Below are 26,597 nucleotides of genomic sequence, written 5' to 3' on the forward strand. Positions count from 1 at the left end.
TCTAGCCGGGCTCAGTTCCCCGAGCCGGCTCCAGGCGAGGCGTCGGCTCACCCTGGCCGTGCCGTCCCCGCTCCTCCCGGGCCCCGCCGGCCGCCGCGGCCTCTGCGCATGCCCGCTCCTAGGCGACCCGCAGCCCCCGGAGCCCCACCTCCTCCAGGGCTTTTTCTGTTTTCGTTTTCTACAGGTCGGGGTGCAAGGGTTTCTAGGGGAGCGCTAGTTGCTGGGCCTGCGAGCCGTAGGCCGAAGGGTCAGAGTGCACTCTGCGGAGAGGTTCTGAAGACAGACGGAGGGGAGGGAGCGGGCTGGGGACCCCCGGAGTGGAGCAGAGAGCGGAGAGGGGCCGAGAAAGCAGAGGCGGGGCGCCAGGTAAAGGCGAAAGCGTGTCCGCTGAGGGTGCGATTCTGCTCCCTCTGCGAACCCAGCGGTCCTAGGTTAGGACTGTCCGACCAGAGAGTCATTTTTCCAGTTCTCAGCACGATGAACCTACCCAGGTTGATTTTTCTTGGGCTGCTGATACTCCTTTCTGATTCAACGCTTCTGAGCACTGTTATTATCTATCAATCATTGAAGTATAATTGGCATATAATCATCCCCGCTTCGGGTGTACATCATATTCTATATTTTTATACATTATGAAATGATCCCCACAATAAGTCTAGCTATCGTTTGTCACCATACAAAATTATGACAATATTATTGGCTATATTCCCAATGCTGTACATTATATCTCCATGACTTAATTTATTTTTTATCTAGAAGTTGGTTCCTCTGAATCCTCTTCACCCTTTTCGCCTGCCCCCCACTCCTCCCCCTCTGGAAGCCAACTGTTTCCTCTATCTATGAATCTGCTCCTTTTATTTTGTTCGTGCATTGTGTTTTTTAGATTCTACACGTAAGTGAAATCATATGTTATTTGTCTTTCTCTGACTTACTTCACTTCGCATCATACCCTCTAGGTCTGCGCATGTTGTGAAGATGGTAAGATTTCACTCATTTTTTATGGCCGAGTAGGATTCCCTTGTATGCATCTGTTACGTCTAATTTCTCCGTTCATCTGTGGATGCACACTGAGGTTGCTTCCATGCCTTGGCTTTGTAAAGAGTGCTGCAGAGAACATAGGGGTGCATCGATCTCCTCAGATTGGTTTGCCCTTTCCTTCCGATAACTATCCAGAAGCCAAATTGCGGGGTCCTGTGAGAGCTCTCTTTTTAAATTTTTGAGGACCTTCCATTCTATTTTCCCAAGTGGCTGTACCAATTTACATTCTTGTCAACAGTGCACAAGGGCTCCCTTTTCTCCACATCCTCACCAACACTTGTTATTTCTTGTTCTTTTGCTACTAGCCAACCTGACAGATGGGAAGTGCTAACTCACATGATCTCTGAAAGCTTTTCTTTAAAAACTTGTATGTAGTTAACAGAGATACGTGCACTTGTGGACAGTGTGCACATACGTTAGACAGCTAAGAATATCAAGAACACTTGCATGGTGCTTTACTGTTTTTAAAGTTAATTCTTGAAATAGCCCCTGAGGCAGCTGTAACTTTTAATCCCCCTTTACAGATGAGGAAATAAACTTCTAGACGTTCGATTACATGTTAAGAATCACACAGCTGGGAAGTGGTAAAATCGGGTCTTGTGCCTCTCCTGTACCCACTAGTCATCTCAGGCCCATAAAATTGTATCCTTTTTGCTTAATCTGAATAAGATTGATGATTTTATAAGATCCTGATGTGATTATGGCTATTTTAAATACAATAAATGGATACCGTTTGAAAACACAAGCATACCTTCTTATACAGGTATTGTTTGTCCAACAAGCATATTTTGAGTCCTTACTGTGCAAGTCACGGGACATGCTTGAACCCTTGCTCTTGTAAGTCTGTGTTCATGTAACCTCTCTGATCAGCCCTAGCCTCGTTGCCCTGCGATCAAGAGAAGGGAGGGTTTATTTGTGATAAAGATTTCCACAGTGATCTGAAGACCTATAGAAACAGAAAAGACAGACTTTTACCACAGGACCGAGAAGTAGCTATAGCCCAGGTTTCCATGGAGAAAGAATAGCTCCCTTCACCAGCTGCCCTAAGTACTTTCCACAGGTCTAACTTCGGCTGCCAGGTGTAATCAGGAATCCCTGCTCTGAGGCAGATCTTTCCCTGGACACTTAGTAGAAGTAAAGGAGCATTTGAGTAAAGAAGAGAGAGAATACAAGATCTGCCTCAAATAGTTCTGCATTTGCTCTGAAATAAGAGAACTGAACTCATTGCAGAAGAATGGGAGGGCCATTCATTTCTCCAACTTCCTCTCTTCCAACAGACTTGAATAGGAAAACAAATACCATACTTTAAGAAACTGCTGCTTTTGTCCCTTAATATTCTTCTCCCCCGGTCACCACCATTCCATCTTGGAGCAAAAACGTGCGCAGAGTACCCTGTAGTTAAGAAGCGAAGGAAGGGTAGAAGCTGCGTACTCCGAAACAGTTCAGAGACCACTCAGGGGAGCAAGCTAGCCTCCCCAAACATTTTGCTTGGCTTTGCTCCCCTGTTTTATTCTGAGTTCAGGAGGCCCAATTACAAATTACCTCAGGCTAGCAAGCATCCTTTTTTAAAGGAGCCAACATTTCAGGGAGAACTAAGGAGCCTCATTGCCCTCAGATGCTGTATACTGATACCATTCCGGGCACTTTACACTTCAGTTCATTGACTTCTCTCAGCAACCCCCTGCGGTAGGGACTACTTGTATCCCTATTTGATAACAAGGAAACCAAGGCTGGAAGAGGGTAAGAACCTTGCCCAAGGTCACAGGGCTAGTAAGTGGTAGACCAGGATGTGGCCAGGCAATGCGGCTCTATAACCACTATACTGTGTTGCCTACTCAGAATTATTAGAAATATCACAAGAGCTGCTTCAGATTTACTAAATGATCCATTATTTTTGGATGTTTAGGTCGTTTCCAAACATCTTGACCAAAAATTAACCCATCATGTTTCAACTTAAGAATTGCCTGTGTTGAATGGAAAATGAAAATAGGGGGAGAGGTTTTATTTCTGAACGAGTCATGTGTTGCACAAAATTTTAGACACTAAAATGAGGAAATTTGTTGACTGTTTCAAAATTAGGTACTTGAAGGAAATACGTAACAGTGCTATCTGTGAACTTAATAATCGTCTTTTAATAGAATATTTAGAGACTCATCCTTCCCATGATCGTGTAACTTTAGAAAAGTGTAAAGTGATAACTAAGCCTAGCCTGGCTGAACTGAATTTCCCTAAATTCTGAGTTTTAGGTTTTTGGCTTATTAAAGTATTTAGTGAAGAGCACTGGTTGGGAATAATGAAATGTGGGTTCCAGTCTTCAGACTCTGACCTGCTGGACATCATTGTCCACATCTGTAAAATATGGGAGGTAGGCTGAACTCTGAGGCTCTTTCCAACTCTACATATCTTTGACTCTGTGGCCCTGTGTCTTAGAGCAGGTTTCTAACTTAGCAAATGTACCCGAGCATACCTACTGACCCCATCTGCTGGCGGAAAGAGAGATTACTCTTGCCGGCGTTAGGCGCCTTGCAATGTTGGCTACTCGTTCTGCTGCCAGAAACTTGTTTCAAGGGGAACGTGAGCCCAGCCTTTTTTTTTTTTTTTTTTTAAAGATTTTTATTTATTTATTCGACAGAGATAGAGACAGCTAGCGAGAGAGGGAACACAAGCAGGGGGAGTGGGAGAGGAAGAAGCAGGCTTATAGCGGAGGAGCCTGATGTGGGGCTCGATCCCGGAACGCTGGGATCACACCCTGAGCCGAAGGCAGACACTTAATGACTGCGCCACCCAGGCGCTCCAGAGCCCAGCCTTTTATACTGAGATGTATAATCGTTCAGAATCCTCACATATGAACCTTTATAAACCTGCATACTTTGGTAGAAAAATGCATGGAGTTTGATAAAGCAGGGAAGAGGGAGACTGATCAGCAGAGGAAGTAAATGGTTATTGGTAAATTCAGGGCTAGAATTCAGGTCTCTGTACCTTGTTCTTCCCACAACCCTGTGACTCATTCATTCCTTATTTTAAAAATATTTTTTGATGTATATTTTGTTTATCCTTCTGAATAGAAAATACAATGGTTTGAAAACTCAGAAGTTACTGAAAATCTCTCTCTATGCACATGCGTGCACGCACACACACTCACACACACACCCCTACACCTGTTTTGTTCCTTAGGCATCCCGTTCCCCATCTCTGGAGGCAAGCAGTGCTATCCGAATTGTATATGTATATCTTTTGAAAAGTATTTTGTGCATATACAAGCAAATCCATACGTAGCTTCTCTCTCTCTCCATATGGATGGTAGCATGCTCTTCACGTGTTTGTTTTATTTTACATTTGAAATAATTTCACATTGTTACTAAAAGAGCATCCTCAGTTTTTATGACTGTATAATATTTTGTTAAATGGATATATAATAATTTTTGTAACTGGTCACATCACGATGGACATATAGATTGTTTCCCATCTTTTGATATATCAAAGCTGAAGTCAGTACCTTTGCTATGTATCGTTTTACACATGGTTGAATACATCTGTAGGATAAATTCTTAGAAAAGGACTTTTTCTGTGTTTAAGGGTAGATGCATTTGTAATTTTGAGAAATCCTACAAAATTGTACTTCAATGAGTTGTATCAATCTACATCCCCACCAGCAACTTAAGATAGTGCCAATGTTCCTGTGTTCTATTTTTTAAAAAGATTGTATTTTTAAGTAATCTCTATACCCAGCATGGGGTTCAAACTCATAACTCCAAGATCAAAGGTCATATGCTCCACTAACTGAGCCAGCCAGGCACCCCTCCTGTACTCTATTTTTTTTTTTGAAGTTGTGTTTCACATACCATCAAATACACCATTTTAAGTGTCTAATTTATCAGTTTTTCGTATATCTTCAAGGTTGGGCAACCATCACCATTGTCTAATTCTAGAATATTGCCATTACCCCAAAAAGAAAGCCCATAATTGTTAGCAGTCAATCCCCATCCCCCTCTTCCCCCAGCCCCTGACAACCACTAATCTACTTTCTGCCTTTACAGATCTGCTGATTTTGGACATTTCATATAAATGCTGTCATACGGTAGATATCCTTTCATCCATATGGTGGCGTGTACCATTCCTTTTTACGGCCACATGATATTCTTTTGTATGGTTATACCAACATTTTATTTATCCATCTATCAGTTGATGGGCATTGTCTTTTGGCTATTGTGAATAATGCTGCTGTGAACAACCTTTATAAGTTTTTGCGTGAACATATATTTTTTTTTGTCACCTCTCTTGTTATGTACCTAAGAATGGAATGCTAGATCATTTGGCGACTCTGTGTTTAACTTTTTGAGGAGCTGCCAAGCTGTTTCCATAGCAGATACACCATTCCCACAGTGTATGTGGGTTCCAGTTTCTCCATATCTTTGCCAACCCTTGTTACTATCTTTCTGATTATAGCCTTCTAGTCATCCTCGTGGGTGTGGAGTGTTATCTCATTGTGCCTTTGATGTGAATTTCCCTAATGGCATCAAGCATCTTTTCATTGTCTTATTTGTCATTTGTACATTTCTTTGGAGAAAATGTCTACTCAAATCCTTTGTCATTTTTAAATTGAGTTGTCTTTTTATTGTTGAGTTGTATGAGTTCTTTATATATTCTGGATGTTAAACTCCTTTCATATACATGATTTGCAAATATTTTTCCCTTTTACTTTCTCGATAGCATCCTTTTGTGTACGAAAGTTTGAAATTTTGATGTAGTTCAACTTAATTTCTTTGGCTGTTTGTGCTTTTGGTGTCATATCTAAGAAACCACTGAGGTTATGAAGATTTACCTCTCCATTTTCTTCTAAGAGTTTTATAGTTTCAGCTCTTGTATTTAGGTCTTTGAACCGTTTTTAGTTAATTTTCTGTCTTTTTTGAGGTATGTGGATGCATGTGGATGCCCAGTCGGTCCAGCACCATATGTTAAAAAGACTATTCTTTTGCTATTTTGTTCTTTTAAACATTGATTTGGCTGTTCTAGGCCCCTTGCAATTCCATATGAATTTTAGGATCACCTTGTCCATTTCTGTAAAAAATGCAGTGGAATTTTGACAGGGGCTGCATTGACCTACAAATCCATTTGGGGAGTATTACCACCTTAACAATAGAAGTCTTCTAATTTACGAACATGAGATATGTTTCTACTTATTTAGGTCTTCTTTAATTTCTTTCCAATAATGTTTTGTTGTTTTCAGCATGCAAGTCTTGCAATTCTTTGTTTATCTTTAGTCCTAAGTTTTTATTCTTTTGGATATTGTTATAAATGGAATTGTTTTCTTAATTTCATTTTTGATTGTTCATTGATAGTGTATGGAAATGCAACTGACATTTGATCTGTATCCTGCAACCTTGTTGAGCTTACTAGTGTGTCTAAAAGTGTGTGTGTGTGTGAGTGTGTGTGTGTGCATGATACCTTTAGGATTTCCTATATACAAGAGCCTGTCATCTGAGAATAGATAGAGTTTTGCTTTTTCCTCTCTAGTCTGGATGCTTTGCATTCTGAACCTACAGTACAATGTGGATTAGAAGTGGCACGTGTGAACCTCCTTTTCCTATTCCTGATCTTAGAGGAAAGCTTTCAGTCCATCACCATGAAGTCTAATGCATTCATTCGTTCTTTCAGTCAACAAGTATTTATTGAGCAGCTATTTATGCCGGGCATTGTGCTACACTCTGGGGATCTCCTGGTGCTTGGAGTCTGTTGGAGGTGAGGTGAGGAGAAGGAGGGACCAAGCCGGGGATGAAATGAACACATAAACAAATGAATAAGCTAGGTGAATTTAAATGGCCTGGCAATAAATGTAGAGAAGAAAATAAAGTAGGTAAATTGCTAAGTGACTCAGGAAATTATGGGCAGAAATTATTTGCCCCAGGAAGATAGGGTCAGAGGCCTAAATGAAGAGGAGTCAGCCATTCAGAGATCCTGGGAAAGAGAATTGAACAAAATGGGAGGGACAGCCAAATGCAGGCCCCGAGGCTGCAGTGAGCTCTAAGAATGGCGACAGGGTCTCTGGCTGGAACTGATTAAGGAGGGTATGAAAAGCATGCTGGGAGCTCAGAGGTGGAGGCAGGGTCTCCCTGTACTCCTACAGTCTGCTCATGATAAAATATTAAACTTCAACTTGTTTGGGTTTTCATAGTGATGTTACATTGAAGGCTACTATAAGAACATTTCTAATCCAACAGCGTTCCGAGTAAATATATGTTAAGGAACCACAATAATGTACACGTTATTCCAGTTAGGATTCAATTTTTTATCCACCCCCCACCTTTTTTCAAAGTAAGCTTATTTTTAAAATTGTCTTTAGGAAATACTTTCAAACTTTCACATATAAGAGATTTAAATGGAGGTTTGCATAAAAAAAAAAGATCTTTTCATCTTGGCCCTCAGCCCTCCTTCCTGTTTGGAACCCCTATTTATTACTTTCTCGGTATCCTTTGGAGGCATGATGTGCATATAATGAAATAGATTTTACATTCACTTTCCCCTTGTTTGAAATCTCAAGAGTGAAATATTAACTTAAAAATCCTTCATGAGGTGGGAGGAGAGGACAGATGTTGTTTAAGGGTACAGACTTGCAACAAGCAGTAAATAAGACCTAGAGATCTAATGTGCAGCGTAGTCAACAATTGTGGACAACAACACGGTACTGTAATCATCAAACTTGCTGAAGAGACTAGAACTTAATGATTCCAACCACTAAAAAGAAAGAATAATTATGTAACATGAGAGAGGTGTTAAGTATTGCTACAATGGCAATGATATCACAATGTGTAAATGTGGTACACCTTAAATTTACACGATGTTACATGTCAGATATATTCCAATTAAAATATGTATTAAAGATGTTTGTAAAGGTGGCCAAATAAATAAAAATCTGTCAGCTTTTCTAATAGAATTTGTATAGTGCTTTTAGTTCAAAAGAAGACTTGAAAATGCTAAATTTCTATATTCTTACAAATTGATTTTATTCAATACAAAATATTCGTTATACCTCTGTATTCTTTTTTTTTTTTTAAGATTTTATTTATTTGACAGAGATAGAGACAGCCAGCGAGAGAGGGAACACGAGCAGGTGGAGTGGGAGAGGAAGAAGCAGGCTCCCAGCAGAGGAGCCTGATGTGGGGCTCGATCCCATAACGCCGGGATCACGCCCTGAGCTGAAGGCAGACGCTTAACCGCTGTGCCACCCAGGCGCCCCTATACCTCTGTATTCTTAGTACACATTTTCAGTGTGGTTGTTTGTTCTCAAGTCTGACTTCTCGGTGAGACGGCCTTGCTTGTCCCTGGCCTAGAGAAACAGTCGGTGTCGAACAACTAAGTGAATGAATGTGCTAAGTACTTTAACAGCTGAGCATTTCCTGAGAGAGCTCAAGCTCACTGTCTTCCCTGGGTATGGTTGACATGCCATTTCCACAAAAAAGATTAAAGAGTAACAATAGCAGTAGGCCTTAGTAGGAACATTTCCTTCTAGGAGAAAAGGAAGGGAAGTAACTTCGATCGTCAACTGGGAACATTCTTACCTTGGGAACCGAGGGGCCCACACCACCAGAACTCTGTAGCCTTCGCAGAGAATAGAAGCAATGAAAGATGACTCCAAGGTTGCATCCTTAAGGGACCCGAGTCACATTTTTCTTAATCACATTGATAAATGGACAAGACGTTTCAGGGCTTTTCACTCACCCCTGACGCAGAACCTGGGACAGGAAATATAGGAAGGAGGCTGGGCAGCAGTATTGTGGGTAATTGTTGACTCTTGCTTCACATTTGCTTTAAGAATGTGAACAGCTGAGACCCCTGGCTCCAGGCAGAATCGGCATTGCTTACCGGCCCCCCGGAAAGAGCAATGAGTTTTGCCTGAGGATGCTCTCACCTCCCTCCTGCTTTTCTTTAGTGCCCTCAGCGTCAGGCCTGCCCATCCTTTATCAACCCCCCACCTGCTTGCCTCTCCTGTGGACAGTGGACTCCTGTCCCTGGTCGCCTGTCCCTGGATTCTAAGGCTAGAAGTGGGGCAAAGAGGAGTAAAGAGCTAGAAGAAGTAGATAGAGTGATTGGGGAAAGAAGTAGGTGACAAACTGGGAGTGTTCATGGGACCCTCTGGCAATGGCACCCAAGGAGTAAGAGATAGGAGCATGCAGTCTAGGGCCCTAGGTGTTTCTGAAGAGAAAGCACTTGTTAGCTTCTATTCCCGTGCTTCCTTAGGGGAGGAACAGAAGAGCATTAGTTCCATAGTGACAAAGAAGACGGCCTCCTATTAAAACACATCCGGAGGGGCGCCTGGGTGGCACAGTGGTTAAGCATCTGCCTTCGGCTCAGGGCGTGATCCCGGCGTTATGGGATCGAGCCCCACATCAGGCTCCTCCGCTGGGAGCCTGCTTCTTCCTCTCCCACTCCCCCTGCTTGTGTTCCCTCTCTCGCTGGCTGTCTCTCTCTGTCGAATGAATAAATAAAATCTTTAAAAAAATAAAATAAAATAAAACACATCCGGGCTTTAATGCAGGGAGACCTGAAGATGACTTGATTTGATAGGGCTTTTGTTTTGCTGAAGCCAGGTCTCTTTCCTAAGCCTCGCCAGAGCCAAGAACATTTTCCCAGAAGGCAAGGGGCATCTGGAAGCCATATTCTGCAAGCATTGAAGATGTTTGAAAGAAACAATTCCATGTCTTACATATTTTACTTCCCACGTAATTGGAAATGAGGAAATAAAGAAATAAGTTTGGGGCTGAGTGGAGTATGACCCACTGACTCGTGGGGTTTTTTTGCTGTTTGATTTTTGAGGTTTCTTATTTCAAGAATTGCTCTGAACATAAGCTGTCACTGTCTGGTAACTCTCTTTGTTTTTGTTTCTTTAGTCATATCACTTTACTAAAAATTTCTTTTCCTCGATATTTTCCCACCTTTTCATTTTGGGCTTTTGGTTGGAGTTATTATTGAAACAGAGGAAGGCACGGATGCAGTTTTTGCCTTGTTTATTCTTTTTACAAACAACATCCCTTTGTGGGTTTAGGCAGAGATTTACACTCTTCGCTAATCAACACCAAAATAAATAGACCCTTAAAACTGTCAGCGACACCGGCCAGCTCTGCAGGCCGAGTTCTGGAGGACCAGGCCAGATGGCAGAGTCAGGCCCCTAACACACATAATGTGTGTTCTGTAGCTCTTGGCTTCAACAGCCTGGGCAGCTGACTGCGTTTTAGAAGGCTTAAGGGGGGAGGGAGCAGATTCTCCACCATCCATTTGTTCTGTGGGGCAGCTCCAGGAAGAAACCCTAAGGTGGCATGAGAGGTCCTTGACCGTGGTGAAAACGTGTAGTGTATTGGCTCAGATGCGGGCTGGACGTCTGAACTCCCGGCCGGCCTCCAGCGCGTTCTGTGACTGTGTTCCCGTCAGGAAGCTTCCCTCTCAGCCCTCTGGCACCCACGGGGGAGGGTGGGGCTGCCTGTTTTTCCGAGTTTTAAAGTACTGCCCAGGAGGTGCACCAATCCGGGGCTGCAGGGAGCCCTCCGTTGCTCTTGCACAGGTCCCACGGGTAGGACAGAATCTTCCTTCTGTTCAGCTGCATATCATCTCAGCACTATTAAGTTAGGAGACAAATGGCATTCATTGCCATATGTGTAGCAGTGGTTCATTAGCCCCTGGGAGAGTTCGTCATCAGCGGAGCTAAAATACTACGCTCTGAACTTCCAGTATCTGTAGATAATCACTAGACTGCCTGGACCTCTTTTTTTTTTTTTTTTTTTAAGATTTTATTTATTTATTTGACAGAGATAGAGACAGCCAGCGAGAGAGGGAACACAAGCAGGGGGAGTGGGAGAGGAAGAAGCAGGCTCCCAACAGAGGAGCCTGATGTGGGGCTCGATCCCAGAACACCAGGATCACGCCCTGAGCCGAAGGCAGACGCTTAACGACTGCGCCACCCATAGACTGCCTGGACCTCTTAAAGGGGTCTAGGAAGAGGTTCTGAGGGTCTTCCCTTCTCCCTCCAGGAGATAGGCCTTTCTCTTTTTTAAGTTCGTGAGACTACACTGATAGTATCTTCTATGTCTACACAGGCTGGAATAACTCACGGGATCAAATAAATTTTATATGTGACAAAACACACACACACACAAGGATTCTCATCAGTTATCTCACGGAAAGAACCTAGAGACAAGCCAGGTCCTTCACGGATTATAGAGACCCTTTGCCTTTGTGCAGGAAAGCCTTGATGGTTAAGTGCAGTCTTAGGAGAAGCTGTTTTTGGAAAGACGCTTTGGTTTAAGGAAGACGAGAGAGCCGCACGTGATCGGTATAGAGTAACTCCTTTGGACTCTCCTGTATTATCCATATAATCCTCTCCGTTCCCATATGCTCTCTGAACGTTCAGAGGGGTGTTAGAATGGAATTGTCGTAGGGGCTGCTGTGTTTGCACAAGGACACTTGTTTTCTTGTTGATTCCTGTTGGTGCCCTGTTACCATCGTGCCCCATGAAGCGTGGTGTGGGGCTGTCGTTCTGTGCTGACCGAAGTGCTCAGCTGGAAGCAGTCAGCATTGGCCTGTTTACTGCTTCTCTACACATTACAGCTTCCTTACTTCAAATAGTGTTTGAACAGCCTAAAAACATGTTTTTGGCTGTCATCCAGAGTTTGGCTTCCGCTTCCCCAGTAATGCCATAAAAATGCTCTGTCAAATAAATTCTCGGGAATTGAGAAGAACAAATTCTCTGCTCCATATGATTGTAGATAATAGAAACAGGCTTCAGCTGACCACCTGGCTTGATGCCCATGGACTAGGAAAACCGAATCACACCGCATCCCTTGGCAGTGCTCATAGCTCTCAGAGTTAATTCTGTGTGTGTGATGGACGAGCTTTCCATTTAAAGAAATCTGCACATAGCATTTATCTCCACTGGGTCTTTTGGGTTCCCTAAAATACTATCTTTCCTTATCCTGCACCGTTGCCAATTAGTATATATTATAAAGTTTTTGAACCTAGGATTAATTTTCTGTTGAGTAAATTTCACATCAGTAACCATGAACAGAATCCTTCTATGACTTGAGGTGTGTGGGTGTATTTTTTGAGAGCAGTGTTTCCTGCCCCAGCCGGGATAATGTCACATCGTTATTATTCAGGATCCCAGCTGGAAAGAGATGGCACATTCAAATTAGGATAATTTAGGGAGGTTTATTTATAAAGGGAGTATTCAAAAAAGTGTGAATTGGGGAAGGGGAACACAAGTAATGGTGTGTATCCAGTGGAGCTGTTGCTAGCCCTGGACCGGAAGGGAGGGAAGGAGAAAACCTAGAGACAGAGTGTCATATAGAGAAGGCTGCCTTCCGATGGCCTATACAGAGAGACACATCTGGCAGTCCAAAGCCACTCATCTCTTCCCTCCCTCTAATCTCCTGTCAGGGGTCCCCCTTGGCTGAACCCAGTCAGAAGACAGAAGGTGCAGAGCCCTGTGATTTGGTTCCCACAGGTAGCTTCCCGGGTCAGAGAGCAGGACAGAGGCAGAATGTAGATTTGGAAGGCAAGTGGAAGGCGTCCGGCACTTACCCTAGTGGAGGTGTCCAGTGGTTTCTAGGAAAGGCATAGAAACTTTTTTTTATTAAGATTTTATTTATTTGAGAGAGAAAGAGAGCATGAGTGAGGGACGGGGGACGGGGGGTGTGGGGAGCAGAGGGAGAGGGAGAAGCAGACTCCCCACTGAGTAGGGAGCCTGAGGCAATGCAGGGCTTGATCCCAGGGACCATGAGATCATGACCCAAGCCGAAGGCAGACGCTTAACCAACTCTGCTACCCAGGAGTGCCAAAAACATAGAAATCTTAATAGAACACTTAAATTCACTTTTATTTTTAAGTAGCTTTATTGATGTATGATTGATATACAATAAACTGTACATATTTAAAGTATACAGTTTGATAAGCTTTTTTTTAAAGATTTTATTTATTTGAGAGAGAGAGAGGAGATAGAGAGCACGAGCAGGGGGGAGAGGGAGAAGCAGGCTCCCCGCTGAGCAGGGAGCCCGATGTGGGGCTCCATCTCAGAACCCTGGGATCGTGACCTGAGTCGAAGGCAGACACTTAATGACTCAGCCACTCAGGTGCCCCTATATGGTTCTTTTAAAAGTGTAGGGAAAGATAGAAGGAAATGAAGCAATGGCAAGTGCAACTCCAAAGTGTTGGTTCTGGAAAGATCCACAAAAAATGAAATGCAAGGCAATGTTAAAGCTTATGAAAAAGCTAGTCAATAGTAGCTAATAATAAATTAGAAAAAAAAGGTTGTAAGTGTGAATTTTTTTTTTTTTGGCTTTTCCTTTGTATCTGTTTATTGCCATGTATTTAAAACACAGTAAACATCTGTGAATCTGGTCTGTGTAAGTCAGTATTTGAATTGAGAAACTCAGAGATTAGTCAGTGTTCCATCACGCCAGCAAAACTAGAGACGAGTAGCTGAGTATACATTTCATCTGGTGTTCATATGCGCCATGACATGCTCCTGGGGCAGCTCCAGGCTTAGGGGTACGTAGTCTGTGATGCCGCGCCATCTCTCAAGAAAGCAAAGTGCAATGTAGCGGGGAAGGCTTGCTATGCTATTAATAACAAAGCTTACGGTTAATACTATGGCAGTCTTTGAATGTTGAGTATGTCCTTGGTGCTAGAGCTGAGATGGGATTCAATTCCCGAGCTTTATGCATTCTGCCTTAAATTATAAAAGCCAGTAAGGCATTCGCAAACACACTTTCACCATTTATTAATAATTGCGTGCAACCCACCTGACAGCTGACGGAGGCCGGGGAGTTAGAGCTTGGGTTGAGAACTGGCGCTCTCCACCTTCTGTGTCCCCAGAGCCCCATTTATCCTAGGGAAGTCAGGAGTACCTAGCCCTTTCTAGAGAAGGCTTGTGTCCACTGCAGAGTTGAATGTGAGACCCTAGTCGCACTCCACACAAAGGAAGGTACCTCCCTGGCTAAGCCAGGACAAGGAGAGGTGTGAGGTTTGCGGGCGGGGAGTGGGCTACGCAGGCTAGGACGGAACCCCCGGGGGACTCTGCTCTGGTGGGGCCCCAGCAGGGCTGACGTGCCTCCCACCAGCACAGGAGCTGTGACAGGCCCACACTGGCTTCCATGCTGGCCTTCAGACTCACCCAGCAAGTTCAGGGCTCAGGGCCTTTGCACTTTTTATTTCTTATGCCTACATTATTCTTGCCTCGTATTTTTGCAAGGCTCTCTCACTCTCTCACTTGATTCATATTCCTGTTCAAATAGCTCCTCCTTGGATTTCTTTTGTCACCCTCTCAAAGAATCACCTCTGTCACCATCTCCCTGTCCTACTTTATTTCCCTCATTGCAAGGACCAATCCTGGATATTATAACATCAGTTCTCAAACTTTTGGGTCTTACTTTGGACCTCTTCATGTGCTTAAAAATTATTATAGACCCCGGAGAGCTTATGTTTCTGTGGGTTACACCTTTCAAAGTTCACCGTATCAGAAATTAAAATAGAAATTTAAAAATATTTTTGTTCATTGAAAAATAGCAGTAATAATCATTACATGTCAACATAAATAACTTAACGGAAAATAACTATATTATCCAAAATAGGAGAATTACATGAGAAGAGTAATACTGTTTTGTATTTTTGTATGTGTCTTCTATTAATACAAGATAGCTAGGTTGTTATAATCTGATGTAATCTATTGTTCTTGTAAAAGTTTATGAAGAACATCTAGCCTCACTAGCCTCCACAGGTAGTTGGAAAAGGAAGGGTTATTCTACTAGCCTTTTCATGTAATTGTGGATATCCTATTTTAATATCACACCAAGACTCAACAAGGGATCATTTCTTAAAGGCTGACTGTTGTGTGGTGCTTGTGCCCTGGGCAAACTTGTGTGAGCCATTCCCAGCATGTGGGTCAGATAGCTGCTTTTCTTTTCTTAAGAAAAAGTTGGCCACTGACTCTTGAAATTATGGTTTCCATAAAGCAGAATAAGAAAAGCAAATCATTACTTTCATCGTATTTTTGAATAACCTTTAAAAAAATCAAATCTTGAAAGATTACAGAAGCTCCTTCCAAACCAAACACGAATTTCTCATGTGCACCAAAATTGAAACGCTTTTTCCTTGAGAGATCCACACTTCATTTACGGTTACTTTTTTTGAGGGAAGAGGTGACATCCTAAGTTAATGGTTTCTAACAAAATTCCTTGATAAATATTTTTTAAAATATCTAATGTTTGTTAGAGTGCTTTTATTCGTTTTTTTCCAATCCTGTTTATGTCCATTACCTTATTTGAGTAAGCGAGTACAGCGCCATTCAGAAATACCCTTAAGCTGGTACAGGAATAGAGTTCAACGGTCCAATCCGCAGAGGTAGCCAATGAATTAAGCCACCGCTTTCTCTGCTTGTTCGGGATGTTTCAACACCATCAGTCTGTAATTTCATGTTTGTCTCTTTAAGATCCGCACAGGTTTACAACACCAAATAATCTGGCCCTGTCAGCCCAGCTGTGTCCCTCTGGATGAAAAACTGCTGCCCCAGCTTCTAAAAGAAGCAGGCTACACTACCCATATGGTCGGAAAATGGCACCTGGGAATGTACCGGAAAGAATGCCTTCCAACCCGCCGAGGATTTGATACTTACTTTGGTAATGGAAATGCACATGTTTTTTTTACAACTTAGACTAGCTGCAACCGTCTCGTAAAAACACACCCAAGTGTAATCAAATGAAATGACTGGAAACTTGAACAGAGAATGAATCCGTCAGCACTGCCGTGGGGCAACTTTCTACTACCACCTCCGTACACATGGCTCTGCGCTCCGCTCGTGGTGGGCAGCTGCCCGCAGGGACGGACCTTTGCCAGGGTATTAAATGCCGTGTCGGTGCCTTTGAAGATTTGCTGTCTCCATACCCGGGACCAATGTACTCTTAGAGAACCTTATTGCCAGAAGGGGTTACAGCTTTCTTTTGAAAAATTCCAGGCTTTCTTTTGAAAAATTCTTTTCTTTTGAAAAATTCCAGGCAAAACCCAATACAAGAATATTTCCTTCACAAAGGTTCAGAATATTTTTTTCCCTCCGTGGACTGTCCCAAAGATTTTTTTTTTTTTTTTTTCCCCCTGGAGATGGTAGAGGAGACCCTTTTCCATTAGCATCCTTCTCCCCTTCTGTGAGATCTGTTTTTGAAATCACTAGATTGGGGAAGACCAATCCAAAGAATAAAATGGGAGGGCAAATAACCAATGATAATAGGAAGGATAATAAGAAGTAAGTAATTTATGGATTTGGTAGCCCCCAAAAATGTGAAACGTTAAGTTAGTTTTAAAGCTTACCGTCTTTTAACCTGTACAAACTATGTTTTAATTAACAGCCTATTTATCTTACTAGTGGCTGTGTGTCTTTCTGATAAGTTCTTTTCATGCTGCGCTTTCTATCGGGCTGTTTAGCTACCTCCTTACCTCTCATTTGCCTTTTCATTTATTTACAACCTGCCACATCCCAAAAGGAACACGCGCTGAACATAAAAATTTAAAAAAAAATAGAGGGCACCTGGGTGGCTCAGTCGGTTAAGTGTCTGCCTTCGGCTCGGGTCATGATCCTGGGGTCCTGGGATCAAGTCCACCTCAGTCTCCCTGCTCGATGGGGAGTCTGCTTCTCCGTCTATCTCTGCCCCTCCCCGCCTGCTTGGACTCTCTCTCTCTCTCAAATAAACAAAATCTTAAAAAAAATAGAATAAAAAATCAGGGTGAGTAGAGAAAGATGAAATTGCGGTGTGGCACGAAATTATGAAACTACTGCCTGTCTGTAGGTGGGCTTCACATCGAACTCTGCGACTTGGAATTTCTTATGTCCAACTAAAAAAAATTTTTTTTAAAAAAGGAGACAGCTAATAAGAGTTGCATTATTTATAAGATAAATGGAAACCAGATGTTCAGGAAGAGTAAAGCATTTTCTGGCTCTGAGACCTGAGAAATTTCTCCTTTGGGAGAAGATAAGGTGGACAACATCCTCAAGAACAGCAGCTTAGTAATATAGCGGTGATTTTCTTGTACGTGTTTCTTAGACACTCCTTTTTATTCAGGGTAGGACCAGAGCACCGAAGTGCATTTCAGTGATTCTGTGGGGCCCAAACAGTGCAGTAGAAACACACAGCTCTGTCCTACTGTGTTGGATCCGGGGTTGAAGTTGAGATGCAGGGACATCAGGCAGGAGACCGTCTCTGCCCCGCTCCCGTCCGGGTTCTCTCGCAGACATTGCTAAGCAATCAAGGCATTCTTTCTTGGTGAACCTGGACATAGCCTCCGCATCCTCAAATAACTTTTAAAGTCAGACTTGGGTGTAAGAGCTCTTTGTCATTTTGGATATTCTAGAGGAGAAAACAGCCTGAATATCCTTTGACAGTTTTCAATCAGACCTTTGCTGAAAGACGGATCAATACCTATACTCTGGCAAGAGGAAGGACTACAGACATTTTAATTTTTCTTACTAAAACCGAAGTCACATATTGGACAGAAAAAAATCATATCCTTTTATGAGAATTGAGAAGCCTGAGGATTCAGATGAACGAACACCCGACATTCGTGTGGACTTGTAGATGGGGTCAGGGGGTAATGACCACGCAGCTGTTGTCACTGTTATGACTTAGATGTTCTGTTAAAAATCAGTCAAATGGTTGTGGGGCTAGTCGCACAACTCTGAATACCTTAAAACCACTGAATTGTGCACTTTAAGTAGGTGACTTGTATGGCATATGAATTATAGCTCAATAAAACTTAAAGTCAGAGATTTCATTGTTCAAAAAGTATTTTATGATCCCCCGCCCCAAAAAGCACAGGACGCCATCTTTAGGCTCAGCATCTAAATGCAAATTTGTGAATCACTGTTGTGAGAAAAGCTGTACATGGTGGTTTGGGATCAGTCTGGCCACGTATGTAAATAAATAGTTCTATTCCTGGAATTCTCGTATTTGTAAATCCTTTTAATATTTATAGTTCTTACTTTTTTTTTTTTTTAAGTGAGCCACCTAGGCACCCCTATAATTCTTACACCTTTTTTGTTTTAAAGATTCTATTTATTTGTTTGAGAGAGAGAGAGAACGCACAAGCAGGGGGAGGGGCAGAAGGAGAGGGAGAGGCAGGCTCCCGCTGAGCAGGGAAGCCGACACAGGGCTCGATCCCAGGACCCTGAGATCACGATCTGAGTCGAAGGCAGACGTTTAATTGACTGAGTCACCCAGACGCCCTCGTATATCTTTTAATCAAGTGTATCCTATGCTTATATTCTCTGAAGTGATAGACAACAGTTTACATTTACAGAGAAATAACCTGAAGTGATTACCTCAAGCTCTTAACACCCAGGAGTTATTAAAAATTCCAGATAGAACCCCAGTGTTCTGACCTCTCTAATCATCCATATAAGGGCTAAGATCACTTTTATGGATACATTTCTTTCTCTATTATCTATTAATTAACAAACACATTTGATTTCCCTTTCTGTTATATACATTAGAGGAAAAGATTGCCATTTAAAAAGTGGTCTGGGGCACCTGGGCGGCTGAGTCAGTTAAGCTTCTGACTCTTAATTTCGGCTCAGGCCATGATCACAGGCTCCTGAGATCAAGCCCCACATCCAGATCCACACTCAGCGTGGAATGTGCTTGACACTCTCTCTCCCTCTCCCTTTGCCCCTCCACTTGCTCGCGCTCTTTCTCTCTCTTTCGAAAATAAATTAATTAAATTAAAAAAAAGTGGTCTGCAGACCAAGGTATTCATTGTATTCAGGAATTTGAATTTATTGAATCATGGAAAAGGAGGAAGTTAATTAAAAATGAATTCATTTTTCACGTAAACTGTGTAAGGCTTTTGATTGTGATTATAGAGATTGCTTAGGGCTGAAGAGAGGGCTAGGCCAATTTTACCCACCTCATTTTAAGGTTAACAAGCATGTTTGGTCAGGAGATGGCTCAGAGTCCAGCACGGCTTATTTCTTTTTAAAAGCTCTATTGAGGTATAAATCACACGCCATGTAATTCACCCAACTAGTGTACAATTTATTGATTTTTAATAAATTCACAGGGTTGTGCTACTGTCATTACAATCCAATTGTTGACTATTTTCATCACCCCAGAAAGAAACCCCTTCTCTATCAGCAGTCACTCCCCATTTTCCTCCAACCCCGCCAGCCTTATAGGCAACCATTAACGTAACTTTTTGTCTCTACAGATTTGCCTGTTGTGGACGTTTCATATCAATGGAACCATACAATATGCCCCACAGCTTATTTTAATATTTTAGGAAAATGTGGAACATTTGCAGAGACAGCTTTGGTTGAGAAAACCCATTTCCTTTCATGTTTACATTCAAATTGTGGGATAGCAGTTGATGCCACTTACACTTGGGGCAAAACTGAGATCGTGGTTGGTAGAAAAATCTACTTTCAGTGCCCATGTTAGTTCGATCTTTGGGTTCTGTTAAATTGTTTAGAGCTCCTGTTTGGAAAAGTTTGTGTCTTCCACCAGTGGGTGTCAGCATCTGACTAAAGATGATTCCTCCCAGAGCCGCTTCTATAAATAACCTTGAAGCCAGTCTCCCAAGGTCAATATCGACAGTATTTGAATCTTGTGTTCGTTTATGTGATTACCTCAGAGTAAAAACTTGTAAGAAATCACATTAACTGTATGCTGTTTTTGCCATTAGATAGTTTTAAAAGATGAAGATTTGATCGCCTTTACTGAATTTGAACTCTGATTTTTTAAAATGGATTTACTTGGAATCATCCACTTTGAGAGTTACATGACAGAGCCTTGTGTTCTGAAGACTTGACTGAGGAGGAATGGGTTTGAATTTTTTTACAATGGCATTTTAATGCCTCCTGCTAGCACATATAGAGATGTTAAGAAGTGGTGCTCTGATTAGCTTTGTCATGGGTAATCAATTGCACTAGGCAATTAAATGCTGAAACGTTAGTTTGTTGAACAAGTTTTATGCTATGCTGACTACTTTCATCTCCCATTCTTGTTGTAGGATATCTCCTGGGTAGTGAAGATTACTATTCCCATGAGCGCTGTACATTAATTGACGCCCTCAATGTCACACGATGTGCTCTTGATTTTCGAGATGGTGAAGAAGTTGCAACAGGATATAAAAATATGTATTCAACAAACATATTTACTGAAAGAGCTACAGCCCTCATAACTAACCATCCACCAGAGAAGGTAAGTCTTGCTTCTTTACGGATATCAAATTTGTGTTAAGATAGCATCTCTTCAGGTGAGTATAGGAAAAAGCTCCTTTTTTGGGAAAAAATCTAATTCTGGGGGAGTTGTTTTCAAATATTGGAGTGTATCAGTATCTGCCTGGGGAAGCTTGATAAAAATAGAAATTCCTGGAGACCCTCTTTAAAAGTCTGATTCCTTAGGTCTGGAGGAAATCCATACATCAGCATTTTATGTATGTATGTATGTATGTATGTATTTATATTTTTAACGTGGGGCTTGAATTCACGACCTTGAGATCAAGATCTGAGCTGAGATCAAGAGTCAGATCCTTAATCCACTGAGTCACCCAGCGCTCCCATACCTCAGCATTTTAAAGAAACTCCTCAAGGGTTATTCTGACACCAGGGGTCCCCAGATGACACTATGAGGCATACTGTGTCTACAGTGTTTTAGTAGAAATACAGTTTTATTATTTTGGTGAATTATGTGCGTGTGCTGTAAGCAATTAGTACATTGACTTTTTAAAAATGATAGGCTTGTGTACAAGATGAGGCTGTATTATGGCAAACTTCCTGTTAAGAGATTGACAAACTTTGGGTTCAGGGCAAGTCCTCTTTGTATTTGGCCTCCCAAGGTTATTTTGGCTATTCTAGATATTTTGCATTCTCATGTTGTCAATTTCTACCAAAAAGTTCCTGCTTGGATTTGGATTTCATTGCATCCGTAGACCAACATGGGGAGAACGAATGTCTAAACAATATTAAGTCTTTCACTCCATAAACATGGTATACCGATAAGCCTGTTTTTCACATTTACTACACTGAAGCCATTGTGTATGTCATGTACTAAAATCTTACGACTTACCTAAAGGTAAAAATGGAAAAAAGTGTGAATTGCCTTAACCATTTTTGTTGTTGTTAACCTAGAATTAGCTTCATAAGCTAAATTCTCTAAATATACCTTTGAAATTGTTGTCAGATATTGGGCCCAAAATGTGGCTTAAGAATTGCATTAGTACACCGATGAAATTGGTCCTTCAGTAAGACCCTGACATATCAAATTACAGAATGTGCAGTATTATCTTGTGCTCCCAGTTTTTTGTACTTTGCTTCTTTGACAATTACTTTGACCATTACTGCCTCAGGGCAGATCACAGTTTGGATTTAGGTTTACATAGCTGTTCAGAGGTGGTACCTCGCAGGTGCTTCCCTTTTTGATGTAGTTTTTTCCTGGCTATGCCTTTGCCTGTTCTAACGCAGTATTGGGAGTCTTCCCTGGTATCTGTCTTCAGTTTTGCCCCACCTTGGGCTTTTTATCACCCTCACATACTGACATCTTGGAGTAGCCATGCTTCCCGTGGAACATGGATGATCAGAACGTTCTCTCACATATGCGGACATATGCAGGTTTTAAATCTAGATCTAAACTGGGGCATCTGGGTGGCTCAGTCAGTTAAGCATCTGCCTTAACAGGGTCCTGGGATTGAGCCCCACGTCGGGCTCCCTGCTTAGCGAGGAGTCTGCTTCTCCTCTCCCTCTGCCTCTCCCCCTGCTTGGGTGTTCTCTCTCTCTCAAATAATAAAATAAAATCTTTAAAAAAAAATGTCAATCTGAACCAATTTTCAGAGAGTTGGAAAGATAACTGCTAGGTAATTGGCTAAGGTTGTCCGTTTTCTTCTGTATGCTTGGTGTTTTATAGATGGTGCTTAAAGCCCAGAGAACAAGATAAGGTCTTAAGGGAATTGTGGTTCTGGTCCTGTCCTTTGAGTTAGGCACCCTTTTGAAGATAAGCAAACAAGAAGCTTGTTCAAGGTCACGGAGCTACTGAGAGTCTGAACCAGAACTCAAACCCATGCTGTTTGACTTGAGCGCTCAATGCACTCAGCAGGCATCCCGAGTTCACAGCTCATATCCAAGACTAGAGGTTGTTAGCCCCAGTGTATGATTCAGCTTGATGGTTCCAATCTTGATGGGATATTGGGCTCACCTGGAAAGCTTGTAATAAAGATCAATAACAAATATTGTGATTTATTGGTGCTGGTGGGAGGGTGTCACTGGTATTTAATTACCTCTCTGCCCCTCCCTCCCACTGTTGATTCCGATTGTACCGCCACTATGACTCCCCTCAAACACAGGGGGACAAGCTCAAGCCAACTGCCTTTTACAGCCTTACAGTGTAACACTGCCCTAATCATGAAACAACTATAACATGCGTATGGTAAAAATGAGTTCCCATTAGGCAACAATGGAGTATTCTGTCACGGTGCCCGTAACATTTAGCGGGTAAGAGGAAGCAGCTGGGTGAAATGGTTCTTTGTGGGTGGGCTGCCTTATCTGGTGTGGTGCAGAAAGCACAGGGACGGAGGGAAATGAGTCCCTAAGAGCTCGCAAGCCAGCCAAACTTGTGTTAGTCATCCAGGGCTGCTCATAGGTAGCGTCATGGGAATCGCCAGATGAGAGGATGGTCGTTTTCCGACAGCGTCTGAACATTCTGAAGCTGTGTCCAGCATTCCCGACATCCTCAAGGTCAAGTTTCAAGCGTAGACATAAATGAGTGAAGTAATCAGCACGGAGGAACAGCCCCAGGATGTTTGTTTAAGACACCAAATGCAGACGTTTATATTTTCAGTTCTCATCACATAGTTGCAGGAGCTGCACTTTTCCTCATTTTATCCCAGTGTTGAATCTAATTCTCTGCTTATTTCTTAGGCACTATATATACACTGTAACATAGGCAACTTGTCCTAAGTTGGAAATCATTAAAGAAATAAACACGAAGTATCCACAAGCCATCTTAAAAATGTGCCTATTTTAAAGAGCACTTGAGGGGAAAAGAGCATATGGCGCTATTTTGTAACAGAAACACAGTTGGTGCTGGATTCAGGGAGATATGGTAATAGCCACTGCACATGTGTTGGGAAGGAATGTTGTTTTTTTTTTTTTCCTCCAGGATAATTCCCTTAGTACTAACACTACAGTGTAAAAGCAACATGTCCATCGCATATTGTTCAGTTAAAAATAGTTCCCCCCCCCAACACTTTGCAGAATAAACACAAAGGTTGCCTCATCAACCTAATCTTCTAGAAGCTTCTTAAAGCAAATGTGGATTTCTAGCGGTAGACACTGTTTCCTGACACGAGTTGGAAAGAAATGTCTTAATTTGAAAGTCAACAATAGAGCAATAATTTAAAAATGCATCCTATATTTTTTAAATTTATACTTTAAATTAGGCAAATATACTAAAGAAATGAAAGTAAAGCTTTCTTCCTGACTGGTTTCTTAGCACGGTGAGGATCTTTAGAGTAGATATCTTAGGATTCGTCTGGCATAATAAGAAAGGGAAAAGAACACTTAGCATCTCATCCATATGCTATAACTTCAGGTGGTAATGTCATAGTTTTGTGTAATACTTAAACATTTGGTCAGGATTCACATCTAGGACTCTGTTTTATATTCCTAAGGAACCGGAAAGGGTTATAGTTAGGGTTGCTGTAACTGGCTTGGTCAGAGGAGAGACGTGGACCCAAGAAGGAGCAAGGAAAAGATCAGGATCGTGCATAAGCCTGGAGGTCCACGGAGAACCAAAGCAGCTCCAGGACTGCCGTGTTTTGAATCATGATGTCTCGAAGGTCGGAATGCGCCCACAGGTCTCCACAGGCCCAAGGCATGGGTGGGTTGGAACTCAAGTCAGTAGACAGCGTAGTAACACTGAGTCCATGCCCGGGATGGCAGCTGCTTGCTTTGGGCCGACAGTGAGCTGAACGGTGTGGGGAAATTGGCTGCGTGTGTTCACTGGGGGAGCCCTACAACAAGGTGGCTGCAGTCAGGGTCCCGGTTGTAGAGAGCCTAGTTAATTATTCTTTCCACTAGGCCACCATGTAGTACAAAGAACAATATTCTGTTAATTTTTTTTTCATTTAAAAATAGCATTGAAATGTTCTATGCCTAGTGCCGTAGAAATGAGTTGTTTCATGGATAAAGTTCATGTTGTGAGTGTTGGAACTTTCTTTTTACAATATCAGAGGAGATGCTCTCAGTTGTGTTGCCCTGGGCCTCACCGTATTAGAAGGGCTGCTCTGTACGTTGTTCTGCCTCCTCCTTGTGAGCCGGAGACGTATTGATGGGTGTGTCTGTCCACCCGTACAGACTGCTGGTGACCTGGGGGAAAAGATAGCTTATTTTGCTCGAGGAACACCTTTGTCTATGCTTGGAAGTTTCTAGGATGTGGTGGCAGCAGTGTGAGGCCCTTGCTGGCCTGAGACAGTCATGCCCTCTTCCCTCGGAGGTAGATTTCACTCCCTCTTCTCAGCTGTGCTCCTTCTGAACCCAAAGAAGCCTGGCCCCTGGAAAATTGGGGTCTTGCTGCAGTTTTATACCTTTGACCCTTGAGAGTAGTGGTCCTGTCTTTAACCCCCTACGGAATAATTATGGGAAAGATTTCCCAGTACTGTTTTGCTGTACTTAACAAAGTGATAGCATGCTTTCATACTGAGTATTTGTAAGACTCTCCAGTGATGGTCCGAGAAGCATTTTTTTCCCCTGATGTGGTTATAAGAACTCTTCCCCAACCCCCACCCTGGCCATCACCTCTAGAGATCACTTGCGGGCTGGGAATAACCTGCCGTCTTTCTCCTTTCTCTCCTTCGCCGTGTGCTTTGCCACGTTGGTGCCGATGACCTGGAGGAGCGCATCTTCTCCTAAAGCAGTGAGCTCCTTCTCTCATTTCCCTGCCCCTGCCCAGAGAGGCCAGACCAGGGTCACACACGCTGGTGTTCACAGCGGCCAGGCTGCTGACCTAAAGGAGTGAAGCCACTCAGGTCGAGCAGCAGGGAGGCTCTAGAAATTGCAGAGCACTTGAGAGTGAAGCCTCTATTTCATGCTCCAGCCATTGGTTACCAGAGGGAGTATGGGCATGGAGTTGGCAGAGTTCTGATTTTTCATGAAACTTTTTTTTGTTTAAAGATTTTATTTATTTATTCGACAGAGATAGAGACAGCCAGCGAGAGAGGGAACACAAGCAGGGGGAGTGGGAGAGGAAGAAGCAGGCTCATAGCGTAAGAGCCTGATGTGGGGCTCGATCCCATAACGCCGGGATCACGCCCTGAGCCGAAGGCAGACGCTCAACCTCTGTGCCACCCAGGTGCCCCGAAACTTCTTTTTTTAAACCACAGAATTTTATGCAATATTTCCTGATTCTAAAAGCTTTATGTGGGCTGTGTATTGTGGCAGTCTTCAGTATTTAATCCTGTCCCCCTCCAGACTGCGGCTGGTGGCGGGGGTTGGTCTGACCCAGTGCTGAAGACCCGGACGGCTGCTCCCACGGCAGACCCTCACCCTGCACCGCTGAGCCGCCGATGCCCCAGCACAGCCACCCCCCTGCAGGTGTCTCAGCCCAGCCTCCTTCCTCCCCACCCCAGCAGGGCCCGTGCTGGGCTCCCTGCGCTGTGGTCTGGGGGAACTCAGAAGTTTTGCTCTGTGAGGAGCTGGAGTGGAGAGGGTGTGTGTTGAGGGGGCGTGGAGGCAGAGCTACAGCAGTGGCAAAGATCGCAGTACTGACCTTTGGAGTTGCAGTTTGGAACGTTTTCCCTGTGGACGGGTGTGTAAATGAAGCCTCGCTTCTACCGTATCAGAGTGGTCATTCCATCACCTAACCTCCTTCGTGAAATAGGTTTTACAGTGATTGCTTTGATATCTAACAGCGGTTTTTAACAGTCCGATTTTGGGGAAAAGGTGTTTCTAAGTTCTAAAGATCTGAACTAAAAATAATCTTTTGGGTATCTTCTTGAGCTCTCTGCATGTATATTCTTACTCTATCTAGCAAGGTGTATCAGACAGAATTTTTAAAAATTTATCAACAATAATGAAGAATGAAATATGAGCCCCCCAGCCCGCTTTCTAACTTTTCCCCATTCGTTTATGAGATTTAAATGCCTCAAATAGGGGCACCTGGGTGGCACAACGGTTAAGTGTCTGCCTTAGGCTCAGGGCGTTATGGGATCGAGCCCCACGTCAGGCTCCTCCGCTGGAAGCCTGCTTCTTCCTCTCCCACTCCCCCTGCTTGTGTTCCCTCTCTCGCTGGCTGTCTCTATCTCTGTCGAATGAATAAAATCTTTTAAAAAAAATAAATGCCTCAAATAGTTTAACAGAATTGTATTATTATTCTTGGGTTGGACAGTTGTTGTCTCTTTGAGGATTTTCAACTCATTAAGGAATTCTGTAGGAGCACAGTGAAGACAGTGTTTTCAGAAAGGCTCATTAAAAAAGGAGAGGCTGACCTGGATACCACTAATGTGAAATGCTATGAATTGGTGTAAAAGGTAAAATAGAAGCA

General features: G+C 42.8%; 1 protein-coding gene across 1 annotated transcript in view; it reads left to right on the top strand.

Annotated features, from left to right (window-relative positions):
• Positions 1 to 26,597, top strand: part of ARSB (arylsulfatase B) — a 156,260-nt gene that overhangs the window by 1,664 nt on the left and 127,999 nt on the right. The window contains exons 2-3 of the mRNA XM_040622148.1: positions 15,512 to 15,698; positions 20,074 to 20,264. Coding sequence (XP_040478082.1) covers positions 15,512 to 15,698; positions 20,074 to 20,264 — 378 coding nt within the window. The remainder of the gene's footprint in view (positions 1 to 15,511; positions 15,699 to 20,073; positions 20,265 to 26,597) is intronic.

Source organism: Ursus maritimus, unplaced genomic scaffold (genome assembly GCF_017311325.1).
Source record: "Ursus maritimus isolate PB19 unplaced genomic scaffold, ASM1731132v1 scaffold_5, whole genome shotgun sequence".
Taxonomy (NCBI): domain Eukaryota; kingdom Metazoa; phylum Chordata; class Mammalia; order Carnivora; family Ursidae; genus Ursus; species Ursus maritimus.